General features: G+C 39.0%; 1 protein-coding gene across 7 annotated transcripts in view; it reads left to right on the forward strand.

Annotated features, from left to right (window-relative positions):
- Lepr (leptin receptor) overlaps positions 1-19446 on the forward strand; it is a 183467-nt gene that overhangs the window by 67224 nt on the left and 96797 nt on the right. For all 7 annotated transcript variants that reach the window (NM_012596.2, XM_039109265.2, XM_039109264.2 and 4 more), the window contains exons 2-4: positions 7281-7340; positions 10646-10975; positions 13363-13486. In NM_012596.2, the coding sequence (NP_036728.2) occupies positions 7301-7340; positions 10646-10975; positions 13363-13486 (494 nt within the window). In that variant the 5' untranslated portion in view covers positions 7281-7300. The remainder of the gene's footprint in view (positions 1-7280; positions 7341-10645; positions 10976-13362; positions 13487-19446) is intronic.

A 19446-nucleotide genomic window follows, 5' to 3' on the forward strand; every position in this document is an offset into this window, starting at 1 on the left:
CATTGTTTAAGAAAGACAACCTGAGGATACTCAGACTTGTTCTTCCTTACCACAAGCCTTGTTTTGCGTATTTTAAAAGAAGCAATTACATGAATGTTGAATGTATCTTTTTGTAGATTATATATTGTGTCTGTGATATTGTTATTTCCTTCTCTTCCATTCAAATCAAAATATTATTAATGAGCTGGTTATATTCTCTTTTTTTACTTTTTTATCTCTTTAAACTCATTCCTATCCAACATTAGTTTTGAATACTCTGCCCAAGTTCTTCAAGGTCTAGGGAGCTATCAGGTCTGTGATGACATCAGCTTTGCCGTGTGGTCTGAGTGTTCATTCCATTTCACCTACTAGCAGCCTTGTCCCGGCTGTCCCATCTTTTACCTGATACCCAGGACAGCATGGTAAGCTTCCCAAGTGTCTTTTTCCCAGGCTCCACCCTTCTTCCACTCTGGTGGTCCGCTCTTCAGAGTCTTTGCTCTGTTCTCCCTCTACTCTTGAAAATCCCTTGTGACCCACTGTGTACTGAGGACTTAGGCCATGACAGTTCATGTCTTGGCTTCCTGTTCCGAGCCTCAGACCTCTTTTCCCAGCTTCCTGCTTAGTATTTTCTCTTGGTCATCTAGTAGGCATTCTATAACTATACATCCTACTTCAATGTATTCTAAATAGAATCTTCACGATAAACTGTCTCTCTCATCTTCATCTTTGAAATTAGTTAGGCCCTTAAAGTGGGGAGTCATTGTTGATCCTTTATATTCTACCAGAGCTCATATGTATCTACATATATGTGAAGGTAAATCTTTGCACTATTTTTAAAACAAATCCAGACCACAATCTCTTCTATAACTTCAGTGGCCATTACAGTCTACCCTTACTTTTGTATTATTCCAAGGATCTATTTATTAATTTGTTCGTGTCCTTTTTTTCCTCTTTAATCTATTCTTTAACAAGTTTTCCTTTTAAAATATATGTGAGGGGGCAGGAGAGATGGCTCAGCAGTTAAGATACTTGCTGGTCCTCCAGAGGAGTGTGATTCAGTTCCCAGCACCCATATTGGGCAGCTCACAATCACCCAACTCTTAATTCTAGGGGCCTCTAATACCCTCTTTTGGTTTCTATGGGTGTGCACACACATGTGCACAAACATATACACTTATGAAGAAATAATAAAAAAATTAAAAAAATAAAATTTATGTGTTAATGGGTAGGGTACTTTGTGTGTGTGTAGGTGTACCATGTGTATCTCTGGTGCCCATGGAGGCCTGAAGAGAGTGTCAGATTCACTGCAACTATAGTTGTGAGCTTTCATGTGGGAAATGCTGGGAAATCAAATCAAACATGAGTTCTGTGGAAGAGCTAACCATTGAACCATCTCTACAGCCCCTAAACTTAAAAATCCTAGTAAAACACACATCAGATCACGACCCTTTTCTGCTCCGAATACTCTGATGGCTTTCCAGTTCTTACGTTGTCAAAGCCCAAATCTTTGTCATAATTATGAGCCCCTATGTGCTCTCATCCTTCCTCTTCCTATCTCTTCCTCCTCCTGGGCTTTCCCTGAGTGTATCAGCAACCATCTTTGTACTTTAGTTTCTTCTGCTTGGAGTGCTCATCTCTGGAATATCTGCGTAGTTTGCTCTGTTACACACATATCCCTTAGGTCTTTGTTCAAATGTCTCCAGGCAATAGTTAAACTTGCCTGGCTTCTTACTTTGCAATGTATATATTTCCTGTTTCTTTCCTTTGCTTTTTTCCTCCATAGCATTTATTCATGCTCTAACATGCTGTGTGCATGCTTCTCAGTTTCATTACCACTAGAATGAGAACTTCACAAGGGCCCACATTTTAATTTTGTGTGTGTGTTTCATTCAGTGTTAACTCTAGGACTTAGGAGTAGCATGTCAGAATTGTTCAGGATTATTGTTTGTTTGTTTTTGTTTTTTTCCTATTGACTGACTGGCTATTTTCATTGACAGAAATCCAGTGGTTCTCATCCTTCCTAACCCTGCACCTTTTTAATGCAGTTCCTTCTGTTGTGGTGACGCCCCTCCCTCACCATAAAGTTATTTTGTTGCTACTTTAAAAATGTAATTTTGCTACTGTTATGAATCATAAGCTAAATATCTGATGTACAGGATATGTGGTATGTGACACTCCCCCAGGGATCATGACCCACATGTGGAGAACGACTGCAATAGATGAAGGTGTTCGTTACTTTTGAGATTATATGATCAAATATATGACAGATATAACTAAAGGTAGGGAAATCCTAATTTAGATCAAGTTTTGAGAGGATTTGGGTCTAAGTCTCTTGTTTCCGGTCAGTGCAACAGACCGGCATGTAGGCTAGAGGGTGTGGAGAAAGACAACTGTTCTTATCACAGTGGTCTGGAAGCAGCTAAGATAGTACCCCCTGTAGGGCCCAATCCCAGTGACCCACTTCCCTGAGTGAGATGACTCCTCCCCTGAAACCTCAGAACGTCCTGTTCTATGGAAGTGTAGAACGAGGGTTCAAATCAGTCGCTTGAGATTCACACTGTAAAAGGACTAGAGTAAGTTTAAAGTAGAATCTCAATATGGATACTTAGTTTCTTTTCCTTTACGGATCCCCCCCCCCCCCATTATTCCCTTTCATACTGTTGCTGTAACAGAATGCCACAGTTGAAGAATTTATAAAGAAGAGAACATAAAGAATATTCAGCTCCAGGATTCTGGAGGTAGAAAATCCAACAGCAAAAGGCCACACGTACGGGACATTTCTTGATACATTATAATCTGACAGCATTGCAAACAAGCATGAGACAGAGGCCAAGAAAGCCAAACACAACCCAAATCAAACCACTCCAGCAACAGTCTTAACTTGCATGTGACCTTATCAGTTCTTGTTAAGCCTTAACCTTCTAATAATGCTCTACCGTAGGCTGAGCTTCCAACATGTGTGCTTTGAGGAATGTATTTGAACAATGGAAGCTGACAATACGGAAGACTACAAGAATTTCAGTACATGGTGCAAAATAATTTTTTTTTTCTGGAGCTGGGGACCAAACCCAGGGCCTTGCGCTTGCTAGGCAAGTGCTCTACCACTGAGCTAAATTCCCAACCCTGCAAAATATGCCCGCTAACATATGCCTTTACTAATCTCAGCACTTGTAGGAGGATTTCTGAGTTTGAGGCCAGTCTGGACTACACAGGGAGTTCCAGGCCAGCCAGAGCTGCATACTGAGACCCTAAGTTTCACCATGTGTGGTAATAAGTGTGGTAATTATTCATACTAAATACTAGCCAATACAGAGATTCTCAGGAGCTTCTATAATGACGTTATAATTGGCTTTAAAAAATGTGAAGTCATGTTTAAGAACAGCTGTTACCAAATGTCTGTCTCATGAAGGCTAGGACAACTTAGTTTTTCCCAGAATTATATTTCCTCATTTTGCTTTGATTGACAGCTGTGATTTGAGTGTCTAAACTATGGAAATTAAGAAACTATAAACAGGAGATAATCGAACAATTGTATGCTGTATCCACCAACAGAATTTCCAAGCCAAGCTGGTCAGTGTCTAGGAGATGAAAAAGGATAAATCGTGCACATACATAGTTATGGTGTTTGTGTGTGCATGTAAGAGAAGGATGGCGAGAAAGAGACAAGAGATAGAACTAGATAGCATGTGACCACTGACTCATTTGAAACAGAAAACCCACTGGCACCTACATAAATATTCATTAATTGTAATTGCTATTGTATTTATAAGGTACAGTCTTTAAAACCATACATATTAATTATATTAGACCTATGTGGGAGGAGGATAAGAACTTGGGTTTAGAACAGTGTCACTGGTCATGGGTGTGACTAAGGGAAAGACTTTTGCATAGAACTAATAGAAGGTAGAGACTAGTCTTAAAAGTCAGTGCTTGGGGCTCATGGCTTCCTAATCTTTTGATAACACATTCCTAACTTACAAATCATTTCTTCCATAGGGTTTCCTATTGTCTCTTACTGCTACACATGCCTGATCTCTGCCATCTCCCTGTACTGACAGTGGGCTTCGCATCCCTCCATGTTCTTTAGGGAAAGGGCAAGCAAATAGTCACTTTTGGGCAATTTGCAAATTTTAAGTAAATATAATATGATTCACTCTTTCTAAATAGTTGAGTTCTTTAAATACTGTATGCCATAGACTTTTAAGATAATGACCATTTTTATGTGATTAAGATACCTATTACTTAACTATAATTTTTTTGTTTAAAACTCTAGCTCTATACTTACTGAAATAATTCAGTTAGAATATTTTTTATTTTAATTTTTATTACTTACTTATTACTTTATTTATTCATGTATACACATAAATATGAATCTGCCACAGCATGAGTGAGGAGATCAGAGGGCATCTTGTGGGAGTCAGTTCTCTCCTTCTACCTGTGGGTCCTGGGGATTGAACTCATGTTGTCAGGCTTGGCAGTGGGTGATTTCGCCAACAGAGCCACTGTGCTAAACCCTGGTTTAAAAATTCAAACTTTATTCTTATAAGAAAAGTACAAAAAGTAAACATTTTAGTTAAGGAATTATCTTTTAAGAGAATTTTTGAAGATTTATTTTGTTTTATAGTTGTGTGTAGTTGTGCAGGTTTGTGCTGGCTCTGATTTTTATGGCCATCTTCTGTCTCTGCCCTTCTACCATTATAGGAATGTATCACCCTACCTGGGAAGAAGTCTTTTTTACTTTACAAAATGATTTCAGGGGCTGGAGAGATGGCTCAATGGCTAAGAGCACTGGCTGTTTTTCCAGAGGTCCTGGGTTTGATTCCCAGCACCCAGGTGGTGACTCACTGCTGCCTGGAACCCACTTTTGGCTTCTTCAGGCACCAGGCATATTGATGGGAATGTGTGGCAAATTCCTATTCTTAGTGAATAAAAGTAGGCATAAGTGAAATTATAAAGTCACTAGAAATAGAGGAAGCTGCATATATTTTGTTAAAAATCTTGGCTCTTGAAGGAGTAGTGGTTCACGTATATTCAAATAGAATGCTTAAGTGTCTTTTATTTAAGTAGGAAATTGAGGCTTCCTTAGCAGAAAGTGCAGAAACATTAGTAAGCAGATGGAGCCACTTGAGATGTCTGTGAAAACGAGCGGAGTTGGTTTTCTATTTACAAGTGTCTCCACAGCCTCAGAGATTGGAGCCACTGGAGCAAGTTGTAAATGATTTTGATTCAGTTTAACCCCTCATTCAGACACTGACTGAGACTGTTCTGTTTTATATTTGTGGATTTGGTAGATCAAAATGACAACGTAATCATTAGTTATAAAAATGAACCCTGCTCTTCCTCTGGAAACCCATAATCTGATCACTCAGGAGAACACAGGGTCTGATTTTCATTGTTTAGAGTTTATAGTAACAACAGACAAGCAATCGATGTATTTACTAGGCCCTCAGTGTTGGGTGCATTCTGCAGGGCGGATGACCGACTGGCCCTCCAAAAGTCATGAGCATTCCTTTCAGATCAGACTGTGGATGAGCTTCTGGATTCTACATAAAGATTTCTTCAAATTTTGTACATTCAACCAGCCATTTTTCTCTGCTTAAATTCCTAAATAGCTTTAAAGAGTATTGTTTTTAAGCTATGGGGCTGTATATCATCTGTGAATGTATTCAACAAATATTTACAAGCACCTACTATGTTTCTTAGAAGATATAAACACATTTTATTCTTAAAACTCAAGTATGGGGGTTGGGGATTTAGCTCAGAGGATTTAGGCTCTGGGTTCGGTCCTCAGCTCCGAAAAAAAAGAAAAAAAAAAAACAACAACAACAACAAAAAAACCAAAACTCAAGTATGAGTTTGGGGGAGATGGATAAGCTGGCAAAATGACTGCCACACAAGCAGAAGGACCTGAGTGTTTCTTCCTAGAACCAGTGAAAAGCTGGAGACAGTGACATTCTCTTGTAGGTCAGGTGCTGGAGGGCTAGACACAGGATCCTTAACTCCCATTGGCCAACCAGCTTAGGTGAACTCATGAGCTTCAGGCTTAGTGAGAGACCTGTATGAACAAAGATACAAGTGGAGAGCAGTTGAGGAAAGACACCAGGTCACACTCATGCTACCACATTTGTGCACACTCAAGTGGATGCCTCTTATACGCACATGCGCACACATCTGCATTAGCAAGGGCACACACCACACCCTCCTAATAACATGTATGCACATACTACACACACTATACACATGCATATAGCATAATGCACATATATAAACACGAGTGTGCACATATATAGGTAGTACATTACATATATATGACACATCCATTGTGTTGGCTAGCTTTATGCCAACTTGACATAAGCTGGAGTCATTTTTGAAGAGGAACTCTCAATGGAGAAAATATCCTCATCCGACTGGCCTGTGGGAAAGCCTGTTGTGCTGGTTTTTTTGTTTTGTTTTGTTTTGTTTTTCTTGATGATTGATGTGAGAGGGGCCAGCTCACTGTGGGCATTGGCACCCTAGGCTGGTAGTTCCTGGTGCTGTAAGAGAGCTGGTGGACAAAGCTAGTAAGCTTCCTTCAGCTCCTACCTCCAGGGTCCTGCAGTTTGTACCTTAACTTCCTTAATGACGATGGATTGTTGTGTGGAAGTGCCAATGAGATAAATCCTTTGCTCCCAAGTTGCCCACAGCAATGGAAACCCCCACTATGTAAATACTCTACTTATATCCCACACCCTCACACACACAAATTTATGTACACACATAACCACACATATGCATGTATATACGCTATATACACATATAAACATATTATAAAAATACACATAGCCACACATATACAACGTACATACATACATACATACATACATACATACATACATACTATATACACATATACACATAATAGGCTACACATACACAATACACATATACACCCCACACATATATACACACCATATACCCCATAGACACACCATATACATATACAACATGTACATCGTATCCTATCAACACCATACACAGATGTGCACCACACACACACACACACACACACACACACACACACACCTCACTTCATAGTCAAGATATATACGCCATAATACATCTCCCTACAAATCCATACACACTCGTACACAGGCATGTAATTTAATGTGCAAGGGACTGGTTCTCTGCTATTGACCCAGTATACCCAAACACGGAAGTGTAAGGCTTATTTGTAATCTTTTGTCTTTTGTATTTTCCATAGACTGCCAGTACATATGGATTTTCTATGTGCACTGATTTGTTTTTGATTTATTCTTTTCCAGGTGTCTATCTCTGAAGTAAGATGACGTGTCAGAAATTCTATGTGGTTTTGTTACACTGGGGTAAGTCGCATACGCCTTTGTGTATTTGGAAGGATATTTCTATAGATTGATTCCTAAAGAGGAGCTTTATGTTGAACAATGTGTTTTGTGGTCAAAACCCAGGTCTATAAATAGCTGTTCTGTAGTTCCATGAGCATCTTTTCACCCTACTTTACCTTTTTACCCTTTTTACCCTTTGATAGGGTAAACAAAACATTTTGTTTCAATTTTATCTATTTGATTTTTTTAAACTACCTTTATTTCTAATGAGATTTTTAGTTCGTACATTTCAACTATCTGTTAGTCTTAGACAACTTTTAGAATTTTAAAATATGTAATAGACTTTTAGCTCTGCATTAAGGCTCCATAGAGAGACAGAACTGATGATGGTGATAATGTGTGTGTGTGTACACAGGTGTGCACACCTGTGTACACACATGAAGATGTTCATAAGCGGCTGGATCACGTAATTCAGTTCTAAGATTTGTCGTTGGAAAACTGCAGACCCGGGAAAGCCAATGGTGTCTAAGTGTAAAGGTCTGATGCACACGTACACAACTACATTCATGTGTATAAACACAGGTGTACACTTTTGTAATAACGACAATCTGATGCTCTTAGGGGATGTTATCAAAGAATGGTGCTCAGCTTGGCTAATGCCTGTCAGTTTTGTCTTTTTGAGAATTGCTTTTCTAACAGGAGTCAGGTGATGCAGCATTGTGATTTTGTTTTGGTTTATCTGGTGATTAGTGAGGCTGAACATTTCACACACATCAATTATCATTTATATATATACATACATATATATGTATATATACACATATATTTACACATATATCTTTGTCATAGTTGTCTCCTTCCATATTCCCAGTAACTACATCTCTCTCCCAACTTCCTGTCCCCCTGTGGTCCTTTGTTTATTGTGGATATTAACTTCATATTAGACATACAGTTTATAGACATTTCATCCCATTCTGAAGTTCGACATATGAACAGTCATTCTGTTGTGTATTCCCTTGCAGTGTCAAATCTCGAGTCTGACATAATCTTTGACTATTTTTGCTGTAATTGCCAGTGACTTAGGAATATGTCCCAAATTATCATGTAGTTCAGTGTCAGTCTTTCCTGGTTTTGTCTCTGCTATTTGGGCTAATGATCCATCTTAAGTTAATTTTGTGTGTGATGAAAAGATGAGGATATTCTTTTTCCCTCCCTCCCCTCCCCTCTATTCCTCTTCCTCCCCCTCCCTCCTTCCCTCCCTCCCTCCCTCCCTCCCTCCTTCCTTCCTTCCTTCTTTGACTTATGTATATCTATTTTAGCCAGTGCCATTTACTAAAGAGACCATTTATTCTCCAGGGCATTTTTGGCAGGCAGTTTGTTGAAGCTTAATTGGTTCTAGAAACACAGATTTATTCCTGAGTTCTCGATTGTGAGCCATTGGCTCATGCATCTTTTTATGCCAGCACTGAACTGCTTTATGTTTGGAATCAGATTTATTCTGATCTCAAAACAGGGTTTCTCTGTGTAGCACTGGCCATCCTAGAACTTGCAGAGGACCACTGGCATCAAACTCAGAGATCTGCCTGCTTCTGCCTCCAGAGTGCTTCAACTACAGGCCAGGCACGCTCTGCCATTCATAGCTGCAGTCAGCTTTGTTCTTGATCTTGAATTCTTTGGCTTTTGGTAGTCCTTAATGTTTTCACATGAACCTTTGTATCATTTATTTCTATTTCTGTTGAGAATGTTTTTGGCATTTTGATATGGATTGCACTGAATTTGTCCACTCATTTGGGTAGTAGATTTTTTTAAAAATAGCTATTCTTTCAATTGTATGAAAATAGAGCATTTTCCCATTTGTGTTGTCTTTCATTTCTGTCATGTTTTATAGTTAGTGTAGAAATCTTTCAGTGCCTTGATGCTTTTAAAAATGTAGTTATTATAAATGGGACATCCTCTCCCTTTTTATTCCAGTCCCCCTCTTTTGAGACAGGGCTCTCATGGTGTTGCCCAGGCTGGTCTTGAAACTGATGGCTCTAATGATCCTCCTGCCTCAGCCTCCTGAGTAGCTGGAACTGCAAATGCTCTATAAGTGTATTTTTTTTTTAAAGAAATCTTTTCCCTGTGTTTTGATGATCATTGTCATCTGAAGTGTGTAGCTCATATCAGGGTTCACTTTTGTCCATCCTGAGCCTTGGACAAAGGCAAGATGACATTTCCTGACTACTATAGAAACCGGCGTTCCTGCCTGCTTTTTCTCCACGTCCTGCTTTTTCATCCTTCTGTTCCTGAAATCCTGGCAACCGGTGTCCTTGGTGGAATCATGCAGATTATATCATTGTGATGGGTTGTTAGGGACATACATGTAAATGTCCTATGTCTCTTCATGGCTTGATTTTATACTTCTCTTTGAACTGAATATTATGCCTTTGTCTGAATTATGCAGTCTATTTCTCCATTTAGACATCAAAGAACATTGTTTGCTTCTGTTTTTTTTTTTTTTTTTACACTTTCTCCAAACCTTCATTCCATACAAATCCATACACAAATTAGAGCTCTCTCTGTTGGTGAATATCCACAGTGAGAAGTCACCAGACTATTTGGACATTTGTAAAATGAAGATGTATAGTGAGTCAATTGTTTACCTTCAGAATGCATTATTTAAAGGTAAATGTAAAACCCGAGGCTTTTCAGGCACAGTTCTGTGAGTGTTCTTAGGTTTATGTTTAAAAGGCCATGGTTCATCCACAGTATGAATTTCCTGGAAGGAGTGTGTTGTTTTGTGTCATTTCCTGGAGAGCCTATGGGGTATTTCCTATGTGACAGCAAACATCTGGAGGCTCCTGGGAAGGTTCAGGAGACATCAAACTGTCGCTAAGGACAAATTCTGAATGTGATCACGGAAATTGTTAACATACTGTTTTGACTCTTCTAATGAATTTTAAGAGTGCTTTCGTGCTTACTGATAAACACTCTGATATTTCTTATTTGTTCTTAAAGTTAGATAATTTTTGTATAAAAAGGAAGAGAATTGATGTAAATTTTCTCATACTAAGATGTAAACGTGTTAAATGAATGAGGAAAATTGAGGCAAGAATTTCCGGAGGAGAGATGCCAGGGAATGGAATTAGTCCAGTAAATATATCAACTTCTCCAGTGGACCACACTGGAAGGTAGACACTCAGGGCTGTTTACTAGACACGGATTCAGCACCCTGAAGGTTAAATATTTCTACTCAGAAACGCTGCACCTTTTAATCTCAAGTATTCCCTAGTTAATCTTCATCAGGATGATGGCTCGTTTTCTGTGTCTTTTTGCTCTCCTAACAGAATTTCTGTATGTGATAACTGCACTTAACCTGGCCTATCCAACCTCTCCCTGGAGATTTAAGCTGTTTTGTGCGCCACCGAGTACAACTGATGACTCCTTTCTCTCTCCTGCTGGAGTCCCAAACAATACTTCGTCTTTGAAGGGGGCTTCTGAAGCACTTGTTGAAGCTAAATTTAATTCAACTGGTATCTACGTTTCTGAGTTATCCAAAACCATTTTCCACTGTTGCTTTGGGAATGAGCAAGGTCAAAACTGCTCCGCACTCACAGGCAACACTGAAGGGAAGACGCTGGCTTCAGTGGTGAAGCCTTTAGTTTTCCGCCAACTAGGTAAGTACCTTGATACCCCAAGTGTATACAGTGCTGTGCTCTGCCTGCATTCAGCAAAGCGTTTCCATTCTCTGAAACTTCTATGGATTAGATGGGTTTTTATGTAGTTAACATATATTATAATTTTGTATTAGTATGAAGATTAGGACTAATTGTGTGACTAGTAAATATGCTCTGAACATTTTATATCCTATAAAACTGTCATTAAGAGAACTCTTTTACCTGTAAACACACTGGGATCTAAATTTTCTTGGAAGTAGAAAATGCACACTTTAAACAGATAAAGTATCAAATTATTAACAACACTGTTGAAGTAACTAAATTTAAAAATATTTATGAATTATAATGAATCGTGCAGGCTAAGAGTCTCCCCGAAACAAGACATGTTATACTGAGTTTAATTGTTGTCTTAAGAATTATATATCCCAAAAGCTTGGTTAATTTTGCATATAAAAATTAAAACAACAAAATTATTTCTAAGTTTTCTGAAAGGGCTGAGAAGACTTAATTGAGTCAATTAGATGAAAAGATCCAAATTATGGAAAAATAGTTACACATAAGTAAGGACTCTTGTATGTATGGTGTTTGTTCGGATTTCACATTCGATGCTAATGACCCTTCTGTCCAGATAATTCTTCAGACTGACCTCTGTACTGCAGAATGTTTAATGATAGCCCTGGTCTCTATCCAACAATACAAGAAATATCTCCAGCCACCACCGTGGCGTGTGAGAGACAAAGACATGCAGGAGGTTTCGGTGGTCCAGTCCAGCCTGGGCTACAAAATGAGAACCCTGTCTCAACAAGGAAATCCAACTAAAGCAATCTTCGGAGGTTGCCAGATGGTCCCTCCTCTACCCAGTTGTTCACTTTTGATAATGTGGAGAAGAAGCACCCCGTGTTGAAACCAGTTTATGAGTAAGAAGGGTTTGGAGAGATGGCTCAGTGAGTAAGAGCACTTGCTGCTCCTGAGGAAGACACAGGTTCAGTTTCTGCCATTCAAGTCAGAAGACACCAACCACCTCTAATTCTAGTTCTCTTCTGGCCTCTGTACACTTGCATGCTTTCGGTACTCTACACACACACACACACACACACACACACACACACACACACACACACACGCACACACACGCACACTCACACACACAGACAGACACATACTCACACACACAGAAATAAAACAAAATAAATCATTGCAAAAAGAATAATGTTGAAATTTAATTATGTTATAAAACTAGATTTTAAAAACAAGTTAGTAGGACTAATTTCAGCCCATAAATGTTAATATCATTTTGAATGAAGCTTTTTTTACTAGTAAAGGAATGCCTTAACCAATCCATTGATTTTTTTCCTCTTAACTCTGTGTTTTATTAAACTGTGCTTTATTTAACTCTTTTTTTAAAATCTTTATTAACTTGAGTATTTCTTATTTACATTTCGATTGTTATTCCCTTTCCCAGTTTCCGGACCAACATCCCCCTAACTCCTCCCCCTCCCCTTCTATATGAGCTTCCCCTCCCCATCCTCCCCCCATTACCACCAATCCATTGATTTTTAATTATGCTAAGAATGAATGAATCTTAGTAATGAGTCTTGAATGATAAAAATGTTATCACATTCTTTACTTCTGGGGGTGGGAAATGATTACCATACTGCATATTTTAACTTAGTATGAAAGTGACTTATAACTAGTTATTTTCTAAGGGAACTGTTTTTGTGACTAAAATAATAGGGTAAGTAATGACTAGTAAATATTTCGATTTGTTATTCTTTCACATAGGTTTCCCTTTTATACAAGGCACCCAGTAACTGGGAATACTTCTCATTTGGAGAAATATGTTAATGTTGTCTCAAGTTAGTTTTGTCTCGTTAGTCATGTCATACATTTTTTAAAAAAGATTTACTTTCATTTTTTATTTATACATACATATATTTTTCTGTACAAACGATGGCACTTGTGTTCGATTGCCCATGGAGGCCAGAAAATGTCCTCCCATCTCTAGGAGCTGGAGTTACAAGGGGTTACAGGTAGTTGTCTTATTTGGTGTTGTGATTTCCCTTGAAAAGTAAACATTAACTAGGTAAATAAAAATGAATCTCATCCTGTATGGGTGGCTTGAGATTAAAACCGAGTTGAGACATAATAATTGAATTTAATTTTCTGATTTGCAACAGGTTGGGGTGTGATGGGGGTTAGGGACTAAAGTGAAGGTGAAAGACACTGAAAAGCTCATGCAAGTACATCCCTACTAGGGCCTGTTTTCCCCCTCTCAGAATGACCAGCGGAAGTTGTATCAGAACACTGCTAAATTCAATTTAGTGCTTCTCTTTCACTGGGTTGTTGAGAGTGTTTTTCAGGTTTAATGCAGTTTATTTTTAATGCAGGTGTAAACTGGGACATAGAGTGCTGGATGAAAGGGGACTTGACATTATTCATCTGTCATATGGAACCATTACTTAAGAACCCCTTCAAGAATTATGACTCTAAGGTTCACCTTTTATATGATCTGTGAGTACTGATGAAATTAATTTGGCTGGCTGTATGACCTGATTTGTTTAAAGCACAGAAGTGGATTATGAACCCCTCCCCTCCCTGTACCTCTTTTTGCAGCTGTGTACATTGTAGAGAGTGGTTTGGATGCCTTTTATACAACAGTCTTCTTTATTAGCTTTCCTATCTCTCTTCCTGTTTATTTAGGCACAGAGATACTGCAGATATGGTTGGACGAAAAGACATGCGGATGTTGTAAGATATGTCTCTGTGTGAATTGCCCAATGTGTTTATTATATGAACTATGCCATGCTCTTTTTGATGCATCCCTATCCACTTGCTAGATGTGTGAGGTTTTTTCCACTGTGTATAAACCAATTAAAAACTTGATATTGACCAAAAGAAGTTAAATGGATGGGTAGCAGTTTGAAGTGTGTTAGAAGGACTGTAGTCTTACTGAGGGATTGATGTGATGAAAAGAGTGAAGAGTCTCTAGCTTTCTAATGATCTGGTGAATTCCTGAAGTCAGTAGAACTCAGCACCACCATGGCAGGAGGACTTGGGTTTTTTAGGCAGTCCCCCTTATAGGAGCAGACTTCTGGAGAGGGTAGTTAGATGAGAGATGTGTCCAGAACACCCAAATTGAAAGAATTGATAACACTTCAGTGATGAAATGGAATGAGAAAAAAAAAGTGAAGACCCTAGTTTCCATTGTGGGTTAATTAAACTGTCATAAGACAGTTCTCCATTTTAAAGATTCTGGGAGAGTGCAATGTGCTTAAAATGAATCAAACGTTTCACTTCTGTCTTTGAAACACCTACATAGTAAGAGCTAGAAGATAGAGAGAAGGGCTATAAAAAGCCATCTTCTGGACAGGGCACAGATATTGAAATCACAAACTAACAGTGGTTGTGGTTGCTTGCACTGAGCATGCTCAAGACTGGCTCTGTCAGTAGTCAGTCATGGATGTGGGAGGATTTCATGGGGGCTCTATTCTATGTACTGGTTACTTTTTGTGATAAAGCACGATGACCAAGGCAATTTATAAAAAAAAAAAAAAATTAATTTGAGCTTATGGTTTCAGAGGGTTAGGGTCCATGATGGCTGAATGAAGGCATGGCAGCAGGGATAGCTCATTTCAAAATGCAAAGTAGGAGGTAGGGTACCTTGGCAAAAGATGCTAGTCTTTGAAGCCTCAAAGCCAACCCCTAATGACACACTTCCTCCTACTAGGCCACACCCCCTAATCCTTCCAAAATAGTTCCACTAATTGGGAACCAAGTATTTAGATATATGAGTGTATGGGGGCCATTCTTATTCAAATAGACCACACCCTCCATACTGAACTGATAGCTACAGATAGATTCTGGGAGAGGAGGAGTCATTGTCTTTACTTGTCCACCGTTGAGCCCCCTCTGGCCCCATGATCACTCTGGTGGCCCTGGTTAATGTCAGTGAGTCACAACATAAGACAAAAAGACATGAATTGTTTAGGTTTAGTCCAGGTATTTTTGAAAGGCATGTGCTCATGACTAAGCACAGGTGTCGCTTCCATCTCTGGTCTGAAAGGCAGTGGTAAAAGGACACCTCCTCTTATAACCCAGCAGAAGCTCCAGAGCTGAGACTGAAGACAGTGGTAGTGTACTCACATTACATGAAATAAATAAAATTCCAACAGGAAGTGCTGGTGATAAAAGGAAGAATAAATGTTTGTGAGGCCTTTAGCCCATGCCATATTTACTTATTATCTTTATCAAAAATGTGTAATTTGTCAAATGGAATTCAGATTGTGTTCACCCAGATTGCCACATGAGCTATTATGTACATTGAGCCCCTCTGTGGTCTCAGTTGGTGGCTAAAGTGATTGGTAAGGCAATTCCTGTGACATATGCCATTCTATCTGTATGAAAGAAGGAAAATTATTTTTTAAAGTGATTGAAAAAAAAGATTCCCAGGCTTGAGAAATTTACAGCTATAATTTAGGTAGAGTTTAGTTGATCTCTCTGAATCACTCTGGTCAAAGAGGACCACTGATTTAATGATAATAATAATAATAATAATAATAATAATAATAATAATAATCTCTAAATCCAAATAAGAATACTTAGTCTACTGCACTTCTTCTAAGCTCTTCCTTTCTACCTGACACCAGGAAAGCTTTACACTGATTGTCTTATACATTTGAAACCCTTGGTGATTCATTGTGAGCTAACATGCACAAATAACTACAAATAATCCATATGTATATATATATATATGTATATAGATATATATGGAAACATATCACATGATCATCTCAATTGATACAGGAAAGACCTTTGACAGGGTTCAATATCCCTTTGTGGACGAAAGCCTTGAAGAAACCAGGAATAGAAGGAAAAATACCTCAACATAAAGACCTTGTATGATAGACCTATCGCTGTGTGTGTGTGTGTGTGTGTGTGTGTGTGTGTGTGTGTGTGTGCATGCATGCATGCACACATCCCTGTGTATATCTATATTATTTATATGTGTGTTTGTAGGTCATGAGTCTATAGGGGGGATCATGAGAGGAGAGGGAGATATTCTTAAGGAAGGTAGGAAATATGATAATGAAATACACATAATTGAAAAGCAAAAGTGGAGAACTAAAAAAAAAAAATGTGGAGAACTAACCCAGTAGAGAGGGAGCCAACTACAGAGGTGAGGGGGTCATATGGGAGCAGTGGAGAAGGAAATGGCTGAGAACAAAGTGTAAGGGCACACAGCTATGAAGAAGCCGCAGTGAAAGCTAGGACCTGTATTATCACCTAAGCTATTAATTAAAAAGGAAAGAAAACCTCAAAACAATATACAAAATGAAGAAAGTAAACAGTTGAGAGGAAGTGTCAACGTGTCAAATATGAAGAGTTACCGTCTTCATTTCTGTGGTAGACTTTTGGTTCACCAAGACCTTGGGCTCTGCACACATCTGTGAAAGTAGAAAGTTGGTGAGTTGCAGTTGTCCCCAACAGAAGTGCTTCCAGTGACTGCCTCCCTTCTGTGTTCAGTTAACATGTCTGTAAACAATGAAATGAGAGTCAGTGCAGTGCAGGTGGTGTTGGTCCTGCAAGCATAGTTTACCATATTAATTTATCTTTTAACACGTACATAAAAAAGCTGAAAATGTAAAAATAATTACACTTTTAGAAATACTGTATCTGTACCTCCATGGCTGCCTTTGTCTGTAACTAGTAATTGCTGTGACTGAATACTGAAAGGTCAAATTTGACAGTCCTTGCACCTGGAATAAATTGGCTTACCAGACACATGGAAAAATATCATAATTAGATATTTCTAGTTAATTTTCTAGTTAATTTTTGGCCAGGTTAGAGAGGGAACCAGCTAAACAAATTATGGTCTGGTAGATTTCACAACCAACTGGTTACACTGGTTAGATTTTGTCAATTTGACACATATCAGGGCTGCCTCCATCACACTGGCCTATGTACATGTCTGTGCAGCTTTTTCTTGACTGCTGATTGATGGGAGGGCCCAGCTTTCCTGGACAGTGTTGTTCTGGGCAAGTGGGCCTAGGTTATATAGAAATCAAGTCAACAGGCAGCAGTCCTCTGTGATTTCTGCTTCAAGCTCCTGCTTTGAGTTCCTGTGGTCATACTCTCCCATCATGGGCTTGACTAGACACCCTTTCCCCCTCAAGCAGTTTTTGGTCCTTTTTGTTTTGTTTTCTTTTTAATAGAAAAGAAAACTAAAACAATTTAATTTTTAAATGAGAATGATCATGATCGTCCAGTGGAAAGTACTTCCAAAGGTCAGATGGGTAAATCCCTGGCCTGTATCTAGTTGTTAGGGCATTTAGTCTCCCACTTGCTGGGTCAGCTCACATGGGCAATTGCTGTCTGTGGCATAATCTGCCAGGATTTCCAGACCTTCTGCTTGTGTCATATTCCATGTATGCTATATACCCAGGATCATCCTTCAGCTGGGGTCAGGGTAAGGGGCGTTATAAAATGGTCTACTCCCAATAGAAGCTTTATGAGTTATCTTTTCCATGTTTAGATTTTAAAAATTAGTTTTGTTGTCCGGTCATGAGTGCTGGTTGCATTTATGGATGGGAAGCTCTTTGCTTCTTTCACCAGTGTGTATGGGTGCTTATGCCCAGAAAGGTCATTTCTTCTGAAAAGCTGGGAGCTTGGAAGTCAGAGAGAACATCCCCTGTCCTATGTCCAGACACTGATTCCAGGATGTTGGTTACAGTTGAGTGTCATAGCGGGATCTTTAGCTTCTAGATCCAACTCCATTTTGAAAACCACTTCAACATCTCTGAATGCTTTGATAATGATAATGATTTTATGACTAATCTTACTTATTTAGAAATGTTGGGACTTGCTTTAAAATAGTAATTAAAGGTGTTATTTTATTTTAAGGAAATCACCCCCTTGTTCTATTAAAATTCACAAGAGACATCTTTCAAAGTGTGAAAAAGTATATTTTTCAGGAGCTAAAATCTGATGTTTAAAAAGGATTTAAAAACCTATAAATACATCCTTGAAGGAAGAGTATTGTTTGAGCTCAGATATTAATGTTTGTCTGCGCACTTGAAGGAGAGTTGCTCTAAGAAATGTGATATTCCAAGACTGCTTTAGACATTCATTTTAGACCAAGGAGGAAGTTCTTCCTTTCCTTTTGTAAGGTCCCTACAGTATACAACCACATTCTGAGCTGAGTGTGGGCAACAGTGTTTACCACATGCTTTTTTTCCTAGAGAGACTACACACATGACTATTCACTCCAGATAGGGAGCCCATGGTAGACCAAAGTGAAGATACCATCAAGATCCAACTGGTGGGGTTAGGGATTTAGCTCAGTGGTAGAGCGCTTGCCTAGCAAGCGCAAGGCCCTGGGTTCGGTCCCCAGCTCCGAAAAAAAAAAAATCCAACTGGTAAACCAATGAGTTTTATTGGGGTTAATTATAGGAATATGGGTGAAGGGTTATTTACATGAGAAGAGTTGACTCAAATACAGCTACATCACTAAATTCCATCCCAGCATTAATGACTGCTCACCAAAGCCAGGGGACCTGGGACACACTACACACATGGAGGCAGCTCAACAACTTGAGTTTCCAAGTGATTCAGTTGGTCGAAACCTCTTCCAGTTAGCTTGACTGATTTCTGCTTCTTATTGTTTCTTCTGGGTTTGGGGGCAGCAATAGTGAATCTGATCAGTTTCAGGGACTTCCTGAAGCTATTTGTGTTATTTACCTTCTGACTTAAAGACCTTTCCTATATGATGGAATGTTTCAATCTGTTAGGAAACCTCTACACAATATGTTTCATTGTGGAGCTGAAGCATGTTTTAAAAACATAAAATGCTACAGCCAAGTTTGAAAGTGTGGCCATGTAATAAAGAGAAGGACAGGACACATGAACTAAGGAACATCCAACAGAAATTAAGAGTAGACAGGAGAGAGTGCAGAGCATTTGTCAGTGTACAAGGCACAGTCAGAACAGCTGGAGGACTGAAGCCTGAATGTGGTTGAGCTAGGAAGCCATTAAACACAGAGGACCATGGGCCAGGTCAGATGAGGAAGCGCTGCCTGCCAAGTCAAACCTGGGTGTTTGAACCTTCTTGGCTACTAACAGCTGATTCCCATTTTTCGATCCCCGTTTTTTTTTTTTTTTTGTGTGTGTGTGTGTGTGTGTGTGTGTTTTGGTTTGGTTTTCTTTAAATCAGCATATGGTGATTGCAAAAACCACTTGTTTGAGCCTTGGTGCCTTGGTTTCACTGTTTTGATTGACCCTACCTAATTTGCACATTGTGAAGCACATTCTTTTGATGTCACTTATAAACCTGCTCTTCCTAGAAACTCAATGTGTAGAATTCCACACTTTGACTAGCCCTTCTCTCAACTATGCTATTCCTATCCCCCTATAACTTCAGATATGGTTCTCCATGAATCTTATCGTCTCTTGGGGTACTTAGTCTCATTTGATGA

This window comes from Rattus norvegicus, chromosome 5 (genome assembly GCF_036323735.1).
Source record: "Rattus norvegicus strain BN/NHsdMcwi chromosome 5, GRCr8, whole genome shotgun sequence".
Lineage (NCBI taxonomy): Eukaryota > Metazoa > Chordata > Mammalia > Rodentia > Muridae > Rattus > Rattus norvegicus.